Source organism: Trichosurus vulpecula, chromosome 3, assembly GCF_011100635.1.
Source record: "Trichosurus vulpecula isolate mTriVul1 chromosome 3, mTriVul1.pri, whole genome shotgun sequence".
In the NCBI taxonomy this organism is placed as follows: domain Eukaryota; kingdom Metazoa; phylum Chordata; class Mammalia; order Diprotodontia; family Phalangeridae; genus Trichosurus; species Trichosurus vulpecula.
Window position 1 is genome coordinate 32,270,305 of NC_050575.1, and position 26,791 is coordinate 32,297,095.

At 39.6% G+C, this 26,791-nt stretch overlaps 1 protein-coding gene across 1 annotated transcript in view; it reads right to left on the reverse strand.

The window, feature by feature from the left end:
• Window positions 1-26,791, reverse strand: part of SPOCK1 (SPARC (osteonectin), cwcv and kazal like domains proteoglycan 1) — a 781,029-nt gene that overhangs the window by 234,779 nt on the left and 519,459 nt on the right. Inside the window, exon 5 of the mRNA XM_036751616.1 lies at window positions 2,766-2,901. Coding sequence (XP_036607511.1) covers window positions 2,766-2,901 — 136 coding nt within the window. The remainder of the gene's footprint in view (window positions 1-2,765; window positions 2,902-26,791) is intronic.

Genomic DNA, 26,791 nt, shown 5'->3' on the forward strand with positions numbered 1-26,791 from the left:
AAATGTTTTGGTTTCCTCTTCCATGAAGAGAGCCTGTTTTATTTTGCAATTCAGAACTACACCGGCATATTAATAGTAGCTATAGCCGCTGTGGCTGTCACAATGGAACTACATGTGGGCAAGGCAATAATATGAAATAAGCTTGGAAGTGTGGGTTGGATACAAGTTTTGAGGGATTTTAAATGCCAAATAGAAGAGTTTCTATTCAATCCTAGAAGCTACAGGGAGTGGGTAGAGCTTATTGAGGAGAACCATAAAATGGTCAAATCTATGTTTTAGGAATAACACTTTTGCAAAAGAATCATAAAAGACCATAAGATCACAGACAGCTGAAGGAGAATTTAAAGGTAATCTCATTTAACCCTTGTATAGTTTTTTTTTTTTAATATAGATTAGGAACTTGAGACCTGATTGGGGAAATGAGTCATACAAGTTTACAGCTGGTGAGTGGCAGGTCCAGGATCCAAATGCAGATCTCATTCCAAATTCAGCATTCTCTTCATTACCACCTTAGCTGAGTCCTTATATATGTTGAGCAAGTTTCAAACTTTTCTCAGAAAAACTACTATCTACCTAAGCTCAGGAGCTCCACAGACAATCAATAATAGACACAGAGGTCCACAATAGTTTACTTGTGGGCCCAGAAAGAAGCAACAGCAGAGAAAAGTGCCTAGTTATTGAGAACAAATATTTAAAACAGGAAGCTACTAGATTGTTCCACTCAACCCCAGTCCATCCCCTTGACTGAGGCATGCTCCATACCACTTGTCCAGAGAAAAGTATGAAATTGAGGAAGGAAGCCTTAATTAATGTCCATTGAAATTTTCTTCTTTCATATAATTTTGACTCATTGGTGGGCAGCGATAACTATGGTAGCCAGGTGAAATCATACCGTGGGGCTACCACACAATGATTCTGTGATTTTGGAGATGTTGACTCTGCAGAGAGGGGAGCCATCTTTTTCATTGCTCAGTTGAGTCCTGGAAGCATAACAAGGCTCCTGATAAAATCCAAGGCCAAGTCACACCCCTCTATTTTATGGAACTGCTCTTCTGTCAGATATATGTGAAAATCAAGAGTAGCAAAGTGATAACTAAAGGGAACAGAAAATATATGATCTATGCAACATGAAATCAATAATGAGAGGATGCAGCCACAGAATTATATTACCATTTGCAGGCAGTAAGGGCTCTCCAAAGGCCTATAGTGGCTAACCAGAGGCTAGGGAGGTTATGACCTAGCAATATTTCCTTAACTTCTGACATGTTGCTTGAAACATGAGGAGGGGGAGGTGGGGAGCAGGGCTTGGAGCAGTGGGATATGTAATTATATGCGGAGAAGTGAGATATGTCACTCCAAGGAAACCTGGAGAAGATTGGTGGCAACTGGATGCTAGAAGTTTCTAGAATTGTGCAAAGGTCAACTTACCAGGATATCCCCCTTGATGTGAGTACCTTCTTTGAGAGGTAGCACACTCTAGCTGGACAGGCTCTGAAGGTCTGAGTTATAATAATGAATCTTGCATTTATCAGTCATGTTCCTGGCCAAGTTCCTTAACCTCAAACTCCCAGCATCTTTATTTATCAACTAAGTAATAGTAAATCCTTATACTAATGTATTTTAAGACATTGTTGTAAGGGAAGTGCTTTGCAAATCTTAGAATGCTACAGCAATGTGAGTTGTAATTATTATAGTGAATTATGTTGCAGACCCACATCCTAGGATATCTCATTCAAAACACAAGGATCTTTGTCTGCTTTTCCTTACATAACCCCTATCACGCCTCATATGAGACTCTGTACACATGTGTGTATTTAAAATTGATACTTTTTATTAGTCTTTTACATTGCAATATTGTATACTCCTTCCACTCCCATTGAATCTTCCATCATTACAAGGTAAAACATTTAAATATAAGTGGTGAACAAAGCAACCAACGAACTGATGACTCCTTATACGATCCCTTTCCTAGACCAAACTCCCTCTCCCTCAACATCCGTGGATTCTTTGACTTGTCCCACTATCATACAGTGACTCTCATCTCTGATCACCAACTTTCTGACAGAGAAGTTCAAGGACTTAAAAGGCTATCTGCGGATCCTACTGCCCCTTCCCATTCTTGACAAATTTGTCATTTTTTTTCTTCCTTAAAACCAAAAGCATGGTCCTATAAAAGATGGCAGCACTTAAGCCCAAGGAGAGATGTCTTCTTTTCCTGTGAGTCATAGTCCCACTTTCAACAAACCAGCAGCACAGGCTAGAGATACTGATCCATAGCAATCAGACTGCCTCTTTCCCATCATGTAAATAGTTCTGAAATCCTACCTCCTCTCTGAAGCTTTCCTGGCTCAAAGAATTGCTCGTATCCATTCCCAGAATAATAATCATGGTTACTCTTTCTGATTTGCACTACTGAAATTTATTACCCTCCCTTTGTCCCCTGCCACTCAAAGGCACTGATGCTTTGACCTAAGTGAAGTAATATTGTCATCTGGCCTACTTGGCTGTCCTGTGTAGGCTTATCCACATTTGTTTGTCTGTCATGTGTCTGTCACAGACACATAAAATTCAAGGATGCAAGATGACATATGTGTGTCCATGTGTTGATATGCACATACATGTGTGTATGTATTTATTGACAAGGGGACATGTGGAGTGGAGAGCTTCTTTTGGTTCAGCCCAAATGCTGTGAAGCATTTTATAGAATGCTTACTGATGATAACAATGATAATGGAGAAGATCTGTAAAGAACAAAGGACATTTACCTTGGAGGTGTAGGTGTGGCCATCTGAGCCGCAGACAAGGCTGGTGTGTGCAGAAGCTGTGCAAGGTTTGCACTTGACTACATTTGAAGTTCCAGTCCAGTGTTTGTGGGCCATGTTCCCCTTCTTTTGCCTAAGACTATGAAACAGAGACACACACACACACACACAAAAGAGGCAAAAAATTAGCCAAGACCCCAAATGGTCCAGAGTTTTTCTTTAATGGATTTTTGGGGGTAAGACATTTATACACAATAAAGCCTAGATCCCAACTATTCAAAGCTTTTGTTTTTAATCATGCAAACCCCTACCCCCCTCATCTGCTCTCAGATATCCTTCCTGTCACCCTGAGGAGATGCCAGGGTAGAGTAGATGTGGATTATGGGCATCTGCAGTCAACAGTTTGGAAATGACTTTCTAAGAACCAGACTATCAAGTTGTAACTCCAAGAGATCAACAGAGTCATGACAGGGGAAGGTCACTTGAACCTCTGATCTGTTTGCAGTACCAGAGACTGCTTCTGGGAAGGCCACATTTCTACCATCTCACAGGGAAAGGAGAGATGTTAGACCTTCCAGGTATTAATGATCCATAAAAAAACATAATGGACTCAGGAGCCCACTGGCCATCAAACAATCAGGATTCCCAATTAATTAAGCTTCACGAAGATAGAGGGACATCCTTTTATTTTATTTTTTGCAAGCATTATCATCAATCAATCAATAAGAATTCATTAAGAATCTACTATGTGCCAGTCACTGTACTAAGTGCAAGGGAAACAAATAAAATAAATGAAATAATCCTTGCACAAGAAGCTTACATTCTAAGGGGTGGGGAGTGAGGAAGAGAGACAAATAGCATCTGTCATGTATACATACAATTAATATTTTCAAAACATTTTCCATTTGATTCTCATGATAACTGTCTAAGACAGGTGATATCATCATCTACGTTTTTTAGGTGAGGAAACAAAGCCTTAGAGTGCTCACAGCTAGTAAAAACATCAGGGAAGGATGCAAACTCAGTCCTTTCTGACTCCAAGTCCAATGGCATTTCCATTACACCACCATATGCTCAACCTAGGATTGAGGGATCTGAGGATTAAAGAGGGGGGTGAGACTGGGTGACCTTTGAGGTCCTTTCCAGCTCTAAATCCTAAGAAACCATCCCATGCAATCCTTTCATTTTACAGATTCAGAAGCTAAGGGTCTGAAAGATGATGTGATTTACCCATGGCGACCTAGAAAGTTGCAAAGACAGGATTCAACCCTCGGCCTTATAACTTCAAATCCAGCCTTCCTCCCACCATATCACACAAAGGCCAAGATGCACATTGGATAAATGTTCCACTTCTGAAGCTGAGGAAACTGATAAGCAGCCCTTTTTCTCTGTCCTCTCTCTGGGCTCTGTCCTCTAAGCTCAGTGCAAAGCCTATCTCAGAGTGGTGTAGATAGAAATGCATTCCTAAATACAACTGAATGACTTTATCACAGCTGTAGAAAAGTATCTCTGGATACATTTTTAAAGCAATTTCATTCCAGCTTGCAATTTGCCAAGCGATAAAGACTCCAAGGTAATGTCACTTTCAACCGTTAAAATAATCAAAATTCTATTCTTTCATTTCAGCTCAAGTTTTCTCCAATTCTAACCTTTGTCATAATGATGTATAGTGCTATTAGGATGGCTTGTGTCCACAGAAGGAACCCCATCACAGTATCACAAACCAGTAAAATAAAAGCCTGTGGTCAAAGCTGTCATTTCTCCCTTATCAGGCAGCCACTCTCCCAACAAACCACATTTAGTAACTCGAGTAGCTTTCAGAGTGAATTCAGCTCTAAGGATAAATATTACTAGGCCAATCATAAATCCCACAGAGAGAGAGCCTTCATTGAGGTTTGCTCACATGAAATGATTCTACAGAAGAGACACCTGCTCCAATACATGGGGGGTGGGGAGGTGAGTATGGAGCAATGAATTCCCAATAGCACCACAAAAAATTAACTTGACCTTAATATATTTTTACATTGTCTCCTTCCACCACCTCGAACAGGCTTCTGTATATGGTAGGCATTAAAAATAAATGTTTATTGAATTGCAGTGAATCTGCCTACTCAACCATCCTCAGTAATGTCATAAATTATCAAATGGCATCTAGCTACCTAGTACCTTTTTGGAAAGGAGGAAAGGACATTATACTATACCTTTCTACCATCAACTAAGGCCACGAAAGCGAGCCTTAAAGAGAAATACTGATTAGGTCAAAGAAAGAGCTTTCTGCTTATTAACAGGGAAGCCCTCTTTTGATTCAAAACTGTTTTGTCCTTAGAGAGCAAGGGGGAACCCTTCAGGCCTGGACCAGATTGGATAAAATGATAGAAAGGGAAAGTGACGAATGTTGGAGAAGATGTGGAAAAATTGGGCCACTAATTCATTGTTTGTGGAAATGTAAAATGATCCAACTATTTTGGAGAACAATCTGGAATTATGTCCAAAGAATTATTAAACCACCGATACCATTTGGACATAAGAGAACACTGAATACAGTAACAGCAATATTGTTTTAAGAATGACTTTGAGGGGCGGAGCCAAGATGGCTGCTGATAAGCAGGGAATAATGTGAGCTCCGCACAGAGACCCTCCAAAAACTTATAAAAAATGGCTCTGAACCAATTATAGAACGGCTGAACCCACAAAACAGCAGAGGGAAGTAGGGCTCCAGCCCAGGACAGCCTGGATGGTCTCTGGGTAAGGTCTATCCCACACGGAGCTCGGAGCTGGGAGCTGGGAGCTGGGAACGGAGTGGAGCAGAGCCCAGCTTGAGCTGCGTAGACCATCCAGACCAGAAGCCGGGCGGAGGGGGCCCTAGCGCCCTGAATATGTGAGCTGCGGCAGTTACGAGACTTCTCAACCCACAAACACCAAAGACTGTGGAGAAGGTTAGTGGGAAAAGCTGCGGGAGTAGAAGGAGTTCGCAGTTCCAGCTTCCAGCCCCGGGGGCAGCGGAGGTGGGGCAGCTACAGCTGTTGTTACTTCCGCTCCAGGCCCACCTGGTGGGAGGAATTAAGTGGCGGATCAGAGCAGGGGTGCACAGCCTGCCGAAGATCTAGGCCCAGTTCAGGATGGGGGTTGGGGAAGGAGCAGTGCTGGTGTGGCAGAGCTGGCACCTCCCCCCCAAACGTGGAACATAGAACTCTGTAATCTACAAGCAGTCGTACCCCACTGAAAAACTCAAGGGCCAACTTAGTTGGCTGGGAATATGGCCAGGCAGCGAAAATGCACCGAACTTCAGTCTCAGACTTTGCATTCTTTCTTTGCTGACAAAGAAGACCAAAACATACAGACAGAAGAAATTAATAAAGTCAAAGAGCCTACAACAGAAACCTCAAAGAAAAACATGAACTGGTCCCAGGCCATGGAAGAGCTCAAAAAGGATTTGGAAAAGCAAGTTAGAGAAGTAGAGGAAAAATTGGGAAGAGAAATGAGAAGGATGTGAGAAAACCATGAAAAACAAGTCAATGACTTGCTAAAGGAGACCCAAAAAAATACTGAAAAATACACTGAAGAAAACAACACCTTAAAAAACAGATTAACTCAAATGGCAAAAGAGCTCCAAAAAGCCAATGAGGAGAAGAATGCCTTGAAAGGCAGAATTAGCCAAATGGAAAAGGAGGTCCAAAAGACCACTGAAGAAAATACTACTTTAAAAATTAGATTGGAGCAAGTGGAAGCTAGTGACTTTATGAGAAATCAGGATATTATAAAACAGAACCAAAGGAATGAAAAAATGGAAGACAATGTGAAATATCTCATTGGAAAAACCACTGACCTGGAAAATAGATCCAGGAGAGATAATTTAAAAATTATTGGACTACCTGAAAGCTATGATCAAAAAAAGAGCCTAGATACCATCTTTCAAGAAATTATCAAGGAGAACTGCCCTGATATTCTAGAGCCACAGGGCAAAATAGAAATTGGAAGAATCCATTGATCGCCTCCTCAAATAGATCCCAAAAAGAAATCTCCTAGGAATATTGTCGCCAAATTCCAGAGTCCCCAGATCAGGGAGAAAATACTGCAAGCAGCCAGAAAGAAACAATTTGAGTATTGTGGAAACCCAATCAGAATAACCCAAGATCTGGCAGCTTCTACATTAAGAGATCGAAGGGCTTGGAATGCAATATTCCGGAGGTCAATGGAGCTAGGATTAAAACCTAGAATCACCTACCCAGCAAAACTGAGTATCATGTTCCAAGGCAAAATATGGATTTTCAATAAAATAGAGGACTTTCAAGCTTTCGCAGTGAAAAGACCAGAACTGAATAGAAAATTTGACTTTCAAACACAAGAATCAAGAGAAGCATGAAAAGGTAATCAAGAAACGGAAATTGCAAGGGACTTACTAAAGTTGAACTGTTTTGTTTACATTCCTACATGGAAAGATGATGTGTATGATTCATGAGACCTCAGTATTAGGATAGTTGAAGGGAATATGCATATATATATATATATATATATATGTTTATGTATATATATAAGTGAATGTGTATGTATGTATCTATGTGTATGTGGGTATATATATATGTGTGTGTGCTTTTATATATGTGTATATATATATATATATATATATATATATGTAAAAGAGAGAGAACAGACACAGGGTTAGCTGAAGATGAAGGGAAGATATGTAAAAGAAATTAAATGAAATTAAGGGATGAGAGAGCAACATACTGAGAGAGGGAGATATGGAGAGATAGAATGGGGTGGATTATCTCCCATAAAGGTGGAAAGAGGAAGCAGTTCTGTGGGAGGAGGGGAGAGGGCAGGTGAGGGGGGAATGAGTGAACCTTGCTCTCATCAGATTCGGCCTGAGGAGGGAATACCATACATACTCACTTGGGTATCTTACCCCATAGGAAAGAAGAGGGAGGAAGATAAAAAAAAATAAAAGGGGGGGGATGATGGAGGGGAGGGCAGATGGGGGTGGAGGTAATCAAAACAAACACTTTGGAAAGGGAACAGGGTCAAGGGAGAAAATTCAATAAAGCGGGATGGGTTGGGAAGGAGCAAAATGTAGTTAGCCTTTCACAACATGAGTATTGTGGAAGGGTTATACATAATGATACATGCATGGCCTAGGTTTAAGTGCTCAACTTCTTAGGGAGGGTGGGTGGGAAGGGAAGAGGGGAGAGAATTTGGAACTCAAAGTTTTAAAAACAGATGTTCAAAAACAAAAAAAAAGTTTTTGCATGCAACTAAAAAATAAGATACACAGGCAATGGGGCGTAGAAATTTATCTTGCCCTACAAGAAAGGAAGGGAAAAGGGGATGAGAGGGGAGGGGGATGATAGAGGGGAGGGCTGACTGGGGAACAGGGCAACCAGAATAAATGCCATCTTGGAGTGGGGGGGGAGGGTAGAAATGGGGAGAAAATTTGTAATTCAAAGTGTTGTGAAAATCAATGCTGAAAACCAAATATGTTAAATAAATAAATTTTAAAAAAAAGAATGACTTTGAGCCAATAGGTTATTTTGTCTATCATAAATACCCAAATTAACTATAAAAGGCCTATTAAGAAAGATCCTATCTGTATCCAGAGAAAGAACTGATAAATAGATGTACAGAATGATTTTACATATATACATATATGTACACACACATATCTATCTATTTATACACACACACATACCAATTTGCATCTAATGGTAGCCATCTCTGGAGTGGGAGGGAAGAAAAAAAAGAAAAAAATTTACATGATAATTTTGTTGTATGTTTGAAAGGAATAGCAAGTTGTGCATAGTAGATTTGCAGTTTTGTGTATAATCTTTTTTATTGCACTATATTATGGAAATGCTTGCTTTATTGTATAAATTAAAAATTAAATTTGAAAAAAGAGTTTGGAGTGCTATGACAAGACATTGCCTTTTGCCCTCAGTTGGGAAGCCTAAGCTGCTGCCAGGGGAACTAGGATTTGACCAGGCTTGATTGGAAGCATTAAGCAGAGGTGCAAGATACAGATCTTTTGAACTCTCTTCCTCTGGACTTCACTCTTTCTGATTATGTAGAAAAATAAATGTTTCTTGTTTGTTTTCTTATACCTCTCTTCTCCATGTGGAAAACAAGAAAGCAGGCAGTTTTGGGGTCTGGTCTTTCTATCTTGCTACCTTTTCCCTAAGAGGTTGGCATGGTACGGGGCATTAACACTCCTTTTGGGGCAGTTGTGGATGTAAAGTTGCTCTTGTGGAAATAAGAAGAATAAACATCAGTCTTTTCTCTCCTTTTTCATCTCTCTGTAAAAAATCTGAGAAGTCTAGTGGTTTTTAGTTAAGGTAGGTCCAACAACGTCCAAGATGGATATTCATTGTCAGCCTTCTTTAAATAACAATTTTGTCATATTTTTAAGATAGTTAAGGATGATCATATATACCCTTTACACTTCACTTTCATGTCTGACTGGAAAAGGAGATAAGCTTGTCATGTAGCAAGAATGAAGGATAACCAATGGACAGCTCATATGATCTACTGGCATGCACAATGTTTATAAAAGAATCTAAGAAAAGATGGATGGACTCCCTTCCCAATGACAGACATGTGCAAGCATGTAACCAAAAGTTACACAGAATGAGAAAGCATGATGTGTATTTACATTAAAGGGATAACAGACCCAAAATACTTTGAAAATTGTTAAACATTTAATTCTCAGAATATAGAAGTCATTTTTGGGTTTTAGAGCCAGAAACTCCTATGAGTAGATGTTGTGCTTGGTAGTACTCATGAAATACCTCTCTAGAGCAAAATTGTGTGTTTATTTAACGGGCCTCCACCCAGCAATCATTCTATTTACCACAACAACCAAAGACTCAAAGAGTTCTGACCCTCAACAAGTCTGGGGTACAGTAGGCTCCCTACTTTCATTCCTCTGCCACCAAAAATGGTTTCTAATTAAACTCAATAATTATTGCCTGGTGGCTATTATGAAGACAATAATCATAAGTCAAGAGCTAATATGTCTGAGCTGAAGGGATATTTCAACCTTCTTTCCTGTACTTGAATGACTCCACCCTGTTATGGATGAAGTACTGCTTGTTCACCCTCCTCTTTCCACTTAGGATTCGAGGTACTGGACTACCCCAGAGATCATTCAAGACTACATCTTAAAAGGGGGGAAATGAACAAATAGGGGTACGTGAGAAAACCAACAGCCAGTTTCTGATTTATTTCTTTCTCACCTTAACTTCACCCCTCTGATGAGCATATGATCAATCCCCAGAAGTTGCTTTTCCATGGCAATACTAATTCCCTGGCTTAGTGGGAATCTGCCTGTCACCATAGGAGGATGGCAGATCCTGGTGATATGAAAATTGCCCATTTGAATGTTATTTCTAAGTCTTCTGAAAAACTAGAGTTGAAAATATCACCCACTAGCATAGGATAATAGGATTTAAGATTGGAAGGCACCTTAGAAACCATCTAGTTCAATCCCTTCACTTTATCATTGTAGAAGGTGGGGCCAAGAGAACTGAGTGATATATATAATGTCACATGGTTATGATCTCCATTTTACAAATAAAGCTCAGGGATGTTAATTGGCTTTCCCAGAATTATACAACTAACAGGTCTCAAATTTCCTCTGCTCTACACATTGTGACTAACTATAGCTCCAAAGGGCTTGCCAGTCACCACTGTCCTCATTGATTGGCCAACAATCACTTAATGGTTATTTTGGGGGCCTAAATGGCTCAGAGTGAAAGCAAATAGTAATTGTTTCTCTTTCTGCCAGCAACCCTGAGGATCTTCTCCTAGTTTGATTTTTTTTTAAAGGGACCATCCCTTGACTCACTTCTTAAAGATGCCTAATCACTGAATGGGTGTTGCCTCAGGCAAAGTGAGAACTCAGACTTTAGCTTAAAAAGGCCAAAGTCTCCCACTACATCCTGGGCCATCTCCAGTTGTCTTGATCTATATCTGTCCACTGCACCCAGATGTCTCTGAGGGAAAAAGTGAGGCTGGTGACTTTGCACAGCCCTGCCTCACTCAAATTCAATTCAATTGCAAGTCATGGCATCATCTTCCTGATGTCATGATGTCTTCAAGAATGTGCACACCCTTGGATCTAGCAATACCACTTCTAGAGCTGTATCCCGAACAGATCATACAAATGGGAAAAGGACCCGGATGTACAAAAATATTTATAGCAGCTCTTTTTCTGGTGGCAAAGAATTGGAAATCAAGGGGATGCTTATCAATTGGGGAATGGCTGAACAAGCTGTGGTATATTAATGTAATGGAATATTATTGTGCTATAAGAAATGAGGAGCAGACAGACTTTATAATAACCTGGAAAGACTTATGTGATCTGATGCTGAGTGAGGGGAGCAGAAGCACGAAAATATTATACACAATTACAGACATGATATCTGTGATGACTAACTTTGATAGACACGACTCCTTTCAGCAATGCAAGGTTCTAAACTCCAAAGGACTCATGATGGAAATACCTATCCACAACCAGAGAAAGAATTATAAAGTCTGAATGCAGATTGTAGCAAACTATTTGCTCTCTCTCTTTTTTTGGTTTTGTTTCTTCTTTCTCGTGATTTATTTCATTGGTTATAATTCTTCTTTACAATTTGACTATTGTGAAAATAAGTTTAATATGAAGGTATATGTAGAACCTATATCAGATTACATGCTGTCTTGGGGGGCAAGGAGGAGGAGAGGGAAGGGGAGAAAATCTGGAACTCAAAAACTTGTGGAATTGAGAGTTATAAACTAAAAATAAAAGATAAGTGAAAAATTTAAAAAAACAATGAAGGACAAACCATGACACAATTACATCCCCATGTTTTTCCAGCAATAGACAGCTGCTTGATACTCTGGGATAATTCAACCCGAAGTCAAATCCTATGAACTGGACAAATGATAACCAATTTGAACTCACTCTCAATAATTAACATTCTTTCACGCCATCATACCTAACCCATCCCAGTTACTCTGAAAACTCAGATACTATTGCTGGATCCCATTCTCTGCTTCCCATTGACCCCTCCCTTACTCCTACCCCCCTTACTCCCTCCAATGCCTCTACCCCCACTTCCCACTCTAAAGCTCCTCAACCCTTCTAACTATGCTTTCTGCAATGCTTGTTCCATAGATAACCAATTGGATTTTATCTTACACATTTTCTTTTCTGACTCCCTCCATCTTGAAGTCACTGACCTGGCTCCACCCTAATGACACAGCTTCCCTGATTACCCTTTCCAGTATTGGTTGCACTTTCACCCATCGGTCAAAGTTGGGGAGTTGTCATACTCCTTGTTCTCTGTTTCTACTTCTATCCTCTCCCTCTATGACCATCAATCAGTAACCTCTCCTCCTTTGAGGTTCATTCAATCCATATTTATTACCCAATCAAAATTCTGGTAGCTCTTACCTATAGACCTGCAGGACATTCTCTTTTCTTCTTCAAAGCATTCAGTGCCTCGTTCACAGTCTTTCTTTCCTCCGCAACTCTTGCTTTCACGCTAAAGGACCTCAACATACATATTGATACTACTCAAATACCCTAACCTCCCAATCCCTCAGCCTACTCTTCCACCTCATTACAGTTACAGACAGAGATGGTCTTTGATCTTTCCATCAATCACAAGTGTCTCACATCCATGCTAATGAAATCTGAAATTACTTTATTTTGTCACAATCTGTGGTCATTCCATCTCTCCCTCTCCCTTGAAACTTTAAAGCCTGCTCTTTGACCACATCCTGATTTCCAACCCCTCTACCTACCCCTCAGTTCTTTCTCAGGTCATCACCCCTACACTGTCTATATTCTTCTCCCTTCCCATTCTTGATCTCTTGGTGAACTACTTCAACTCTGTATTGTCCTCTCTCTCTAGTTCCTTGTCCTTTTGAAGATCTTGTTCTTCCAAACCCAGTCCTGGATTACTAGCAGCACCTGCTGTCTTCACTCTTACACACTGCTGAATGAACCTGGGAGAAAACACAAAATGGTGCTAATTCTGTCCACTACATGTTTATGTTTCATAATCTCAAGTGAGAACTCACTGGAGTAGAGATCCTTTTAAATCTCCCTAATTGTTTCTCTATTCTACTCACAGCATCAGTTTTTCCAAAACTTTTCATCTCTCCTCAAGCCTCCTACAGCTCTCTCTACCATTATCCTTTCAGCTTAGAACTTTGCCTCATGTTTCACTAAAAAAAATGTAGGCCAGTCACCTGGTTCTTTTTCCTCCTCCTCATCTCACATCATTCAAATGTCTTCACCCACTATCTCCTCCTTCATTCCTATCTCACTTGAAGAGGTGGCCCTTCTCCCTGCCAAGACAACAACCCTCCCCCTCCCACACACATGCACAAGTGATCTCATTCCATCTCATCTTTTCCAGTAGATTGCCCCTTTTATCATTCTTACTCTTTCACTTATACATCATCTCTCCTTATCTACTGGCTGCTTCCCCCTTACCTGTAAGCATATCCATATTTTCCTCATCCTCAAAAACTTTATTTCATCTGTTTGTCCCTACTAGCTACCATCCTTTATCTCTCCACTCTTTTGTGGCTAACTCCTTTAGAAGACTATGTATGAATGGTACCTTCACTCCCTTTCCCCTCTAACTCTCTTCTTAACTCTTTGCAGTCTGGCTTCTGACCTCATAGTTCAATTGAAACTGCTCTCTCCAAAGTGATTAATGATCTTTCAACTGCCAGATCTAATGGTATTTTCTCGATCCTCATGATGCTTGACCTCTCTGCAGCCTCGAACATTGTCAATTACCTTCTTCATTCTAAGTTTTCCTGACTCCACACTTGCCTCTATCTCTTCCTCTCTGTCTCATTGCTCCTTCTCGGTCTTCTTTGCCAAATCTTCATCCAAGTTGTTCCCACTAATTGTGAGGATCCCCTGATGCTCTGATATGGAGTCCCTTCTCTTCTCCTTCTATACTATTTCACCTAAACTCAAGTGAAACTGAAGAGATAAGCACTGCTGATTCAGGTCAACCCTGTTAGAAGAGTTGTGTGAAATCTCTTCCTGGACTTTAAACGCCATGTGGGCAGAGGCCTTGCCCCTTTAATTTAATCTTTGTTATCTCCCTAGTAGTTTTGTCCATAAACATTGAGGAAAACTCAGAATGAGCTAGATGCACTCTTAAAGATTATCAGCTCCACCTTCTTCGTTTTCCAAATGGGGAAATTAAGGACTAGAGAGAAGGGACTTGCATAAGGTCATTCTCAAGTTTCTGAAAATGAAGAGCTTTACCGAGGGCATTATCCTGGTTTCCAGGATTCTCCACAAGGCAGTTAACCTCTCCTGCCTAATCTGGGTGGCAAAGCTTAGATGTGGTGCCTGGGCACCTCATTGGCTTGACAGGAAGGTTGTATGAATGCAACCTTCCTCAGGGAGGCCTGAGGCAGCTGTCTGTTCTCTTTCCCTCTCTGTTTGTTTAATGAATCACTGTTTGCATTATATTTCATTGCATAGACTTTAGGGTCCTCTGGGCTTTCATCAAAGCCATTTTTGCTCATGCATGCTGTTTTCAAGAGTACAGAAAAACTGACTGTGGCCAGTGGGATGCTATTTAATGGATGAGAAGGCTGCCACCATGGGGTTAATCTCAGTGAGCATGATTCTTTCAGTGGAACACAACACATTTATCATCATTCTCATACCAGATTGTCTGACATTTATAATGAGTCAGCAAATGCAGGCAGGCATTCCGGGCGCCTGGCTTCTACTCTCCTGGGTCTGTCCCTAGTAAGCTTACCACCACAGAAATTCTTAATAGAAACTCCCAAAGTATGTTAATAAAAGTCCCCAAACAGGACAGACAGCCTTACTTGAGAAAAGTTAACTACATGTAATGTAAAGTTTAAACACAAACCAGGGAAGTGTGAAAGCAGCCCTCCCTAGGGAAAAAAACTGAACCAACGTATTAGCTCATTATGTGACCAGGGTCAAATTGCTGAGAGGCAATGTGGTGTATGGGAAAGGATTGGGAAAGCCAACAGAGCAGAGTAGAAAAGCACTACCTTTGGAGAAAAATTATTTGGCGTCAAAATCTCACCTCTGTCATTTGTTATCCATGCAACCTTGGGCATGTTACTTTAACTCTCTAGGCTTCAGTTTCCTCATTAGTAAAATGAGGAAATTAAATGGAATGACATCTGACATTCCTGCAAGGTCTAAATTTATGATCCTCTAATAGTGAGATAATCAGGAGAGACTTCTATTCAAATTCTACTTCAGATTCTTCAATCACACAATCAATAAGCATTTGTTAAGACCTATATGCCAATGATGGTACCTGGAGCTGGGAATGCAAAAGCAAAATAAAATAGCCTCTGCCACAAGGATTCTGTCTTTGCCTTTCCCACTGTTTTATGCCGACAGAAGAAACTGCCTTCTGGTGTTCTGTGTTTCAGCCAAATTGATTGCTATCTTTTCTCATTCTCTCCATCTCCCATATATTTGCTTTTCCTCATATTGTCCTTCATCCCTAATATGGATTACCCTGGCCCAATGTTAGAGTGTCCCTTCAAGGCCCAGAACACATACCACCTTCTCTGTAAGGCCATTCCTGACTGCCTCCTAAGTCCCCACAAGGTAAAGGCTATCTCTCCTTGATTATATTTCTCATAGCACTTTGTCTCCTCATCCCCAACACACACACACACACACACACACACACACACACTCTACATTGTCAGCTCCTTAAAAGCAGAGTCTATATCTTATTTATCTTAATTCTCTGTTCCTGCCACAGGGATTTACATATCATATTGGCCCTTAAAAATGTTTGTTGGATTATTGCTAAATTCATTAAGGGGGAGATTGAATCAATCACCCCACCTCACTTAAAATAACTACTTTGATCAAGTCAGAATATTTCTATTGACTTAAACAATAAATCAAAGTTATTAAACTTGAGGGGAGGGGAGGTATCCTAAATCCGTATGGGGTCAAGAAAAATTTGGCAACATAAAAGGTTTCTGGATATGCAATGACCAAAAGTTAATAAAAAAATCAAAGGTGTAATGAATAGATTAAGTATAAATTACATTATAGTAACTGACCATAGTAATCTAGTATATGATAAAACCAAAGATCCAGGCTTTTGGAATAAAAATTCGTTATTTGACAAGAACTGCTGGGAAAACTGGAAAACAGTATAGCAGAAACTAGGTATAAATCACCATCTCACACTGTATATCAAGAGAAGGTCAAAATAGGTACATGATTTACATATAAAGGTTGACACCAAAAGGAAATTATGAGGGCATAGAATGGATTCTCTGACAGATTTTGGATAAGGGAAGAATTTAGGACCAAAGAAGAAATAGAGCATATTACAAAATATAAAATAGATAATTTTGATTATATAAAATTAAAAAGTTTTTGTACAAATGAAACTAGTGTGACCAAAAATTTTAAGGAAAGCAGAAAACTGGGGGAAAAATTTGTAATCAGTGTCTCTGATAAAGGCCTCATCTCTCAAATACATAGAAAAATGAGTCAAATTTATAAGAATGCAAGTCATTTCCCAATTGATAAATGGTCAAAGCAAACGAACACGTAGTTTTCAGACAAAGAGATCAAAACTATCTATAGTCATATGTGCGTGGTTGTAGTTGTGTAGTTTATCCTTCGTTCTCAAAGAGGATAATGACATCAGGGAGATGATGACATGAGTTGTGATTGACTTTGATTTGAATGAGGGAGGGGTGTGCAAAGTCACCACCCTCACTTCTCCTCCAGAGACATCTGGATCCAGTCACCAGATATTCATCAGGATGACTGGAGATGGACCAAGATGCAATGGGAGACCTTGGTCTTTTTAAGCTAAGGCCTTTCACCCTTTGACTGAGGCCATGCCCATTCAGTGATTAAGGCTAGGTAAGAAATCAGGCAGAGAGTGGCCCTTATCACCTAGTCAAAAAAATCAATCTGGGGCAGGGGGAGGGGGAAAAGACACTCATGATAGTAACCAATTTGCCTTGATTGTCCCTCTCCCTTTCTGAACTTCCTTCTGCTCTCTTCTGTGTATTTCAAAAAATATAATGATAACAATAATAATAATAATAAATGTTTCATTATGTTTTTTCCTTTGCTTCTTTTTTCTCCCTTTCTTAGTAAACACCAAATCTTGCCCCTCCCAGCCATCAGTCCCCACTCTGAGGCTCAATCTTAAAGAAGTCCCTGCCTCCCTGGGCTTCATTTTTCCCTCCTTTAAAAAATGAGAGGGCTGGACTGTGTGAACTTTTAGTTCTCTTACATTTTTATAACTATGATCTCATGATTCCCCCCTTATAACAAATGAGTATAGTCAAAACCAAATCAACACAGTGGCTATTTCTGAAAATGTCTATTTTATTCTGCACCTGGGCATTCTTTTTATTACTCGTGTAACTTTGAACAAATACTTAACCTCTCTGGGACTCAATTTCCTCCTCTATAAAAATGGGGGATTGAACTTCACGATGTCTAAGGGCTCTTCCATAATTAATGACCTGTTTCTGTTGGCTTATAATCTGTCTGGCATCCAGATAACAGGGGTCTGAAGGTCCATTTATCCAATAACAGGGGAGTAGCCAGCAGGAGGCTGATTTGACTTCTATGATACCCTTAATGCTTCCAGAGGCTAATGGAATTTGCAGCCACGATAGCTGCAAAGGTTGTGCTGCAAAGTGGTGGGTCGTTAGGACACAGCACAACTTCTTTAGCAAAAGCTAGTTTTATGTGTTTTTCTGTTCCTTTTGTCCAATTTATGAACACATTCATTATTCATGCAACGTGTATATATTGAAAAGCATAAGGTAAAATACCACAAGGTAAACTAGTTCTGTTTCTAAGGTGTTAAGATATGAGGAAAATTATCATGCCCAAAGTGCCCTGTTTCCTCATTTTTCTCTGTTGAGGTGCTTTTTTTCCTCTAAGGCTGGTCTTATGTGCCACTTCCTCCTTGAAGCCTTTTTTGATCCCTGCCTCCCAAATGAAAATGCTTGCTCTTCCACTCTCCAATTTTTCCTAGAACATTTAGTCCAGATCTCTCCTTCATCCCCATCATCATCTAGCTTATGCTATATTGTTGTGAGATAACAGTTAATTAAGAGGGGGCTGAATCTGTTTACGAAAGGGTTTCTGGCCCACTTCCATTTGTGCCAAAAGACCCAAACTGAAGACTGACAGCTTTTTAAACCTAGGTTTCTCTTCCTACTAATTGACCTGACAAAGGCAAGGCAATCCCGGCTGGTAGACCTATTACTGAGGAGGTGGATTAATAGTTTTTGGCTCCTCCCTATTAATTCATCAGCGAGTGTGTACGTGTGTGTGTGCGCGTGCGCACGCGAGCGTGCACATGCATGGAGTGGGGGAGAGAAAGAGACAGGACTAATTCTCAGGTGAAAGGATTAATGTGAAGCTAGGGAAAGTGGCAGCTAGGTAGTACAGTGGATACAGTGCCAGCCCTGGAGACAGGAAGACTCATCTTCCTGAGTTCAAATCTGGCCTCAGATACTTACTAGCTGTGTGTCCTTGGGACTTGTATGCTTCAGTTCCTCATATTTGAGCTGGAGAAGGAAATAGCAAACCATTCCAATATCTTTGCAAAGAAAACCCCAAATGTTGGACGTGTCTGAACAACAAGAAAAAAGAAAGTGGGCTGGCCTTCATATGTAGCTGATTGTATCCCTCTCTGACACTTGAGGAATGCTGGTTGCTTTATGAGACTCAGTTACAACTAGCAATCTACCTAGAAGAACAACCATCCCAATTAGGAATCTCCCTCTTGTAGACCACGTTACCATCAACTTTGATGAAGCAAAAGCAAGGACAAGGGACATGTCCTCTGGGGAGGGCCTAGCTTAATCTGGCTTCTGTTAGAAGGTGGGGGTCCCACTTGGGAGTGCCTCCCAACTGGTGAAGGAGCATTGAGGGCTAGGAGTGATCACTTTACTTAATCATGTCCTTCAGAAACATCCTGCCCTTCAGAAGTGGGGTTTGTCAAAATGAGGAAAAGTATGGATCACAAAGAATGACTGGTTCTTAAATAACATAGCACAATATTAATTATTGTGTACATATCTTTCCCATTAGATTATAAGCTCTTTGAGATTCGTCATGTTTTGTTTTTTATCTTTTTTTTTCATCTGACACAGAATAATAAAGTTGCAGAGTTGGGAAAAAACCTCATAGGTTATCTGCTCCAATTTATATCAGACCAAAACCCCCTCCACAAGTCATAACCCAGCCCTGGCTTGAAGACCTTTAAAAGGCCATTCTACTTCTGGACAGTCCTTATTGGGAAATCTTTCCTGAGTTTCTGTCTAAATTTACCTCTTTGCCACCTCCAGCCATGGTTCCTAGTCTGGCTCCCTGGGGTAAGGCAAAATGAGTTCAATCCCTTTTAACCAGATAGCTGACACCTGATAGCTCTTCAAATACTTTAAGACAGCTATGATATGAATCCTGATTTTCTCTTCTCTAGCTAAAAGTTCCCAGTTCTCTCAGCTGATTCTAATACTATAGGGCTTTCCTTAAGGTAGATATGTATTTGTTATTAATATTATACTTGTGTTCTTAAGTGCAAATAACCCTTTCTTCATGAACCTCAACAACAATGAATTCTTTTCCCCTGTTTTATCAACCCCAAACCTAGTTTATACTATATATCTTTAACATTTTCCCTGTGTAATTTATGAAAGTAATTTTCATCAAGACTTAACATTTATTGCCTCAAGAATCCTTCCTGGAACCTTTATGGTCTGCTAGGTTCCCTAATGGAGAAATGAGAGATTCCTTTGAATCATATAATTATATAATTTTATAGTTGGAAAGTTTTTTAGAGGGCAGTCTTCTTACCAATACTGGCAGCTCCTCAGCACCATCTTTATCAGGTGGTCCTCCAGCTTGAACATACTGCCAGTGATAGGAAATTCACTAATTTATAAGGTAGCCCCTTACATTTTTGGAGTTCTCTAAGTTTTAGAAAGTCCTTCTCATTTTGAACTGTAACATATCTCCCTGTAACTTCCACCTTCCACTCATGTCCTGTCCTTGTCCTCACACCCTAAAAAAGAGTCCCCTCTACCCCTCATTCTTACATGAGAGACATGGTCAATGAATTAATTTCGCTTCTGCCCAGTTGAATTGTAGCACATACTCTGGAGCTATTCTGCTAGTACTTCTGGGTTACGCCCAAGGATTCTGAGTAAGAAAGTGGCAGCTGCTCCTTGGGGTAACCCCCAGGTATGTGGCATGATTTCTCTAGTACTATTGTTTGTGAGCCCCCATTGGTTATCATTTGATATCAATTATTCAATCAGACTTAACTAGCTTTTTGTTTGTTTGTTTTAGACTTTTTTTATTTTTAGGGTACAACATTCAGTTGCACAGGTTTTTGAATTCCAAATTTTCTTCCACTCTCTCCCCTCCCTCCTTTCCCCTCCCCCCAAGAAGGCATGGAGACTGATGTATGTTCTACACATACCTTCGCATTAAACATATTTATATAATACTCAAGTTGCAAAGAAGAATTATGACCAGTGGAGTGAATCATGAGAAAGAAGAAACAAAACCAAAAACAAAAGATATAGACAAAAAAAAGAGAGCAGATGGTTTCCTTCAATCCGCATTCAGACTCCATAGTTCTTTATCTGGATGTAGATAGCTCTTTCCATCATGAGACCTTTGGGGCTGTCTTCGAACCTTGTATGACTGAGAAGAGCCAAGTCTATCAGTTAGTCATCACAGAATCAATATGTCTGTGCTTGTGTACAATGTTCTCCTGGTTCTGCTCCTCTCACTCAGCATCAAATCATGTAGAGCTTTCCAGGTTATTGTGAAGTCTGTATCTTCCCCATTTCTTATAGCACAATAGTATTCCATTACATTCATATACCACAACTTGTTTAGCCATTCCCCAATTGACGGGCATTCCCTTGATTTCCAATTCTTTTCCTACTACAAAAAGAACTGCTATGAATATGTTTGTACATACCATTTCCTATTTGTGTGATCTCTTTAGGATACAGCCCTAGAAGTGGTATTGCTGGGTCAAAGGGTATTCACATTTTTATAGCCCTTTGGGCATAGTTCCAAATTGCTCTCCAGAAAGGCTGGACCTGTTCACAACTCTACCAATGTAACAATGTTCCAATTTTTCCAACATCTTCTCCAGCATTTATCATTTTCCTGTTTTGTCATGTTAGCCAATCTGACAGGAGAGATGTGGTACCTAAGAGTTGTTTTGATTTGCATTTCTCTGAACAATAGTGATTTAGAGCATTTTTTCATATGCCTATAGATATCTTTAATTTCTTCCTCTGAAAACTGCCTGTTTACATCCTTTGACCATTTCTTAATTGGGGAATGACTTGTATTCCTAAAAATTTGGCTCAGTTCCCTGTATATTTTAGAGATGAGGCCTTTATCAGAGACATTGGTTGTAAAGATTTTCTCTCAGTTTTCTACTTCCCACCTAATCTTTGTTGCATTGGCTTTGTTTATGCAAAAACTTTTCAATTTAACATAATCAAAATTATCCATTTTGCATTTTGTAATGTTCTCTATCTCTTGTTGTGTCATGAATTCTTCTCTTTCCCATAAATCTGACAGGTGAACTATTCCTTGCTCTCCCAAACTGCTTGTAGTATCAGCCTTTATTCCTATATCATGAACCCATTTTGACTTTATTTTGGTATATGGTGTAAGATATTGGTCTATGCCCAGTTTCTGCCATACCATTTTCCAATTTTCCCAGCAGTTTTTGTAAAATAGTGAATTCTTAGCCCAGAAGCTGGATTCTTTGGGTTTATCAAAGAGTAGATTTCTACAGTGGTTGACTATTGCGACTTGTGTACCTAACCTATTCCACTGATCCACCACTCTGATTCTTAGCCAGTACCAAATAGTTTTGATGCCTGCTGCTTTATAGTACAGTTTAAAATCTGGTATAGCTAGGCCACCTTCCCTAGCATTTTTTCATTAATTCCCTAGATATTCTGGATGTCTTGTTCTTCCAGATGAATTTTGTTATTATTTTATGCAACTCTGTAAAACAATTTTTGGTAGTTCAATTGGTATGGCACTGAATAAGTAACCTAACCACAAGAAACTGATGCTTTTCCATTTGTTTAGATCTGACTTTATTTGTGTGAGAAGTGTTTCATAATTGGGTTCATATAGGTCCTGGGCTCATCTTGGCAGGTAGACTGCCAAATATTTTATAGTGTCTAAAGTAATTTTAAATGGAATTTCTCTTTCTATTTCTCGCTGTTGAGCTTTGTTAGTAATATATAGGAATGCCAAGGGTTTAATTGGGTTTATTTTATATCCTGCAACTTTGCTAAAGTTTTTTTATTATTTCAAGTAGTTTTTTACTTGATTCTCTAGGATTCTCTAAGTAAATAATCATATCATCTGCAAAGAGTGATAACTTAGTTTCTTCTTTGCCTGTTCTAATTGATTCAATTCCTTTTTCTTCTCTTATTGCTAGAGCTAACATTTCTAGTACCAAATTGAATAATAGGGGTGATAATGGACATCCTTGTATCACCCCTGATCTTATTGGGAATGGATCTAGCTTATCGCCGTTACACATAATGCTTGCTGATAGTTTTAGGTAGATGCTGCTTATAATCTTAAGGAAGATTCCATTCATTCATATGCTTTCTAGTGTTTTTTAATAGGAATGGATGTTGCATTTTGTCAAAAGCTTTTTCTGCATTTATTGAGATAATCATATGGTTTCTGCTAGCTTTGTTGTTGATATGACTAATTATGCTGATAGGTTTCCTAATACTGAACCAGCCTTGCATTCCTGGAATAAATCCTACCTGGTCGTAGTGTGTTACTCTTGTGATAAGTTGCTGCAATCTTTTTGCTAATATTTTATTTAAAATTTTTGCATCAATACTCATTAGTGTATTTGGTCTATAGTTTTCTTTCTCTGTTTTGACTATTCATTATTTTTCTACTTCTCTAATTTGCTTTGCAAAAATCCTTTTTAAGCTCTTTTCCTGCTCCTAGATCAATTCTGAGGGGTTTACTAGTTGTTGGGGAGGGGAATTTGGGAGGGCTTCAGAGAATTCCTTCCTTACTCTGCCATCTTCTCCCTGGAAGTTCCATGCACATCTAAATTCAATGGCTTTTCCTCAATCCTCATACTTCTTGACTTTTTTGCAGCCTTTGACACTGTAGATCACACCCTCTTCTCTTTGACATTCTCTCTATATATACTTTTGGGACACTACTTTCTTTTACTTCTCCTTCTGGCCATGATGCTGTTCCTTCTCAGTATCCTTTGCTGGATACTCATCAAGTTCATAACTACCTGTGGGTGTCCCACAAAGCTCTGTCCTAAGCCCTCTTCTCTTCTCCCTCTAAACTATTTCACTTTCTGACACTGAGGTGATGAGGGTCTGTACAAGGGTAGTGAGAGTGTCAAGGGAAATAAGGGAACATGTACTAGAGATGTTACCAAGGTAGAAATGACAACTAATTGGATATGGGTATGGGAGAAGGGTTGAGAGACAATGAAAGTTGAGGATGACATCTACATTGTGAGCCCGGTGGACTGAGTGGGTGGTGGTACCCTGAACAATAATAGGGAAATTAGGAAGAGGGGAGGGTTTTGGGGAAAACATAATGAGTTCAGTTTTAGACATGCTGATTTTAAGATTTCTAGAGCAATCCAGTTCAAGATACCTGACAGGCAGACAGATGGAGATATAAGTCTGCAGGCTGGGAGAGAGGGTAGGGCTGGGCAAGTAGATGTGAAAATAGATTTGCATAGAGATGATAACTGAATCTGGGGAAGCTGATCAGATCATCAAGCAAAATCATACAGAGGGAGAAGAGAGCCCAGGGATAGAGTCTTCAGAGAACATCATAGTTAGTAAGTGTAACATTGGTTAAGATCAAGCAAAGGAAAGAGAAGAAGTCAGACAATCAGGAAGAGAATGAGGAGAAAGCACTGTCAAGAATACCTAGAAAGAAGGAGTGTGATTGACAGTGTCAAAGGCTGAAGGGGTCAGAAGGACACACATGGATTAAATATCATTATTTTCAACAATGAAAGAGATCAATAGTAACTTTGCACAGTTTTTTTTTCAATTCTGAGCACCTCCATACCCAACAAGACACTAAAAAAGAATGTATATATTATGGGAATGTTATATATGGGGAGGACAAGGAAAGTAAAACTTATATCCCCTACCCTGGAGAAGCTTGCTTTAAAAATTGGATCTTGTTCTGGTCCCTTTGTTTACCCCCAACCCTGCCATTTAGTATCATAAGTTTATAAGTAGCTAATACAGTAAGTCTTGTAAGTATGTGCAATAAAAAGACAGTACAAAGTAAAAATAGCTGAAAGTAAGATTGCAAAGGAGAACCTAGAAGTCTACTTAAAGATAGTCCTACAGATTATGGGAGCATAATAGTTACTTGAAAACTGTCTCATAATTTAACTAAAAGCCATATTTTGAGACTATGTACTAAATCAGAGAAAGCTAGGCTGGCCTGCTAACTGCCTACAGTCTGTAAGTCTCAGATAAACTTCAGACATCCTCAGTAAGACCTATAGAACACCAGATCCTGATAATTTTGAGATGATGTAGATATGTTAATGAACCATAAGATGGCATAGATACAAGCTCATCTGTACTCTGGCAAAAAATCCTATAAAAATGAGATTCTATACTCCTAAAGCCCTCTCCCCAAGCACTCCTTCTTCTCCTATGGGTCCATGCTGCCCAAGTGCTCCCAACTCCAATTTGCAGTTATGTAAAGGATTTTCTGTGCCTCTCCCCCTTCCCATTCTCTTCCTCATGCTGCCTGCCTTCCTTCATCAGTAAGTGCCATCCCTATTCCATCTGCCTCTGTACCCCTGTACCATTTGCCTTTGTACTTTCCGTGCCTTATTAAAATGTGATTGAAGCATTACTCTCTATTTCATGTGATTATGGTCTTTCCCAGAGAGTATCCAAAGAACTGGGCATGCCTACCCCCACTCAAACCTGAGGGATCCCCTTTTAGTCCCATTCCCTTAGTCACAATTAATAACTCCATAAATACATTAGCAATTTAGGGTACCCAGGTGGTGCAGGGGATAGAATGACAGACCTGGAGCAAGGAAGATTCATCTTTCTGAGTACAAATCCTGCTTCAGACATTTCCTAGCTGTGTGACCCTTGGCAAGTCACTTAAGCCTGTTTACCTCAGTTTCCTCAATTGTCAAATGAGCTAGAGAATGAAATGGTAAACTACTCTATTATCTTTGCCAAGAAATCCATAAATGGGGTCATGACTAAAACAACTGAGATAAAACAAATTAGCATTTTGAAGCTTATTTGAAAAAAATCTATAAAACAATGAAGAGAATAGCAAGCTAAATGTGATAAAATGGTGAATATTGTGGATCACAGAATGTTTGTCATAAGTAAACTTAGGAGCCAACCAGCCAAACTCTCTCATTTAGACCTAGAAAGTTTAAATCATTTGGTCAAAGTCACATACTATATTAGTGACAGGGTCAGGACTAACATATTGAATCCCAACTCCCAGTTAAATTGTCCTTTACTATACCATGAGTTTAGAACAAAAAGAAGCCATCTTGGACTGAAGTTATCAAGGATCTTCCCAAGGGAAAATGGGCTTCCAAGTGGGCTTTAAAGAATGAGCAAGAAGGAGAGGATTCTGGGAATATGGCAGAGTAGGACAGAAAATTCCATGCTCTCAAGATTTTCCCCCATAAAACAGTTAAAATAGCACCTTAGGGTGAAGAAAGAAGAACAGGGGCACCACAAAGATCTTCCTGGGACAGTTTGAGAAGAAAAATCCCAGTACCAGGTTTGGTCCCTACAAATAGTAAACACTTACAGCTTTGGTTCCATTTTAACAACAAGCAGCAAGCCCCTTAAACAACTAGCAGCAAGTCCTGGGGTTAGTTTGTCTGAGAGGCTCCCCCAGCCCCAGGCACTGGAACTGTTCACCCCAGGATAGTAAGGGGAGTCATTCATTTGAGCCCAGGAAGATTGAGGGAACCTCTGCTGACCAGGAACACCAGACCCAGCTGTGCTGTGAGGAGGAATAGGAACCAGCACATGCCAGTAAGTGCAGAAGCAGTGGGGCAGAAAGCCCCTGGCTGTGGGTTGGAAGTTTGGCTTTGGTTCCAGGCTAGAAGGGAGAACTGAAGATTCGGGGACAAGAGGCACCAGTTCCCATACCGCAGGGATTGAGGTGGTTACAAAAATTAATCTATTACCACAAAAAAAATGCGCAGGCAAAGGAGAAAGAATCTAACCATAGAAAACTATTATGGGAATAGAGATGACTGGGGTTCATCTTCAGAGGAGGATATTGAAGTAAAGAAATCCCCAAAGAGCAATGTCAAATGGTCACTTGACCAAAAAGAATTTATAGAAGATCTTTTAAAAAGACTTTAAAAATCAAATGACAGAGATAGGGGAAAAACTAAAAAAATAAAAATAATCCAAGAAAAACAAGAAGTTTATAAAAGGAAAGTCAACCGATAAGAAAAGGAGATCCAAAACCTCAAGGAGGAAAATGACATCTTGAAAATTAGAACTGGGCCAAGTGAAGCCAGTGAAATTGTAAGAGGTCAAGAAATAATTAAACAAAACTTGAATAATGAAAAAATAGAAGAGAAAGTGAAACATAAGAAAAACAACACATTTGGAGAATAGATCAAGAAGAGAAAATATAAAAATAATTGGAGTAACTGAAAGTTATGATCAAAAACAGAATCTTGATACAATAAGACAAGAAATAATTAAAGAAAATTGTCCTGAAGCATTAGAAAAAGGCAGAGAAGTAGAAATAGAGAAAAGCCATTGAACATTACTTAAAAGAGATCCTGTGAGAAAAACTCATAGGAATATCATAGTCAAATTCTGAAACCCCCAGCTCAAGAATAAAATATTAAAAGCATCAAGATTAAAACAATTTAAATATAATGGTGCCACAATTAGAATTACACAAGACCTAGCAGCAGAGA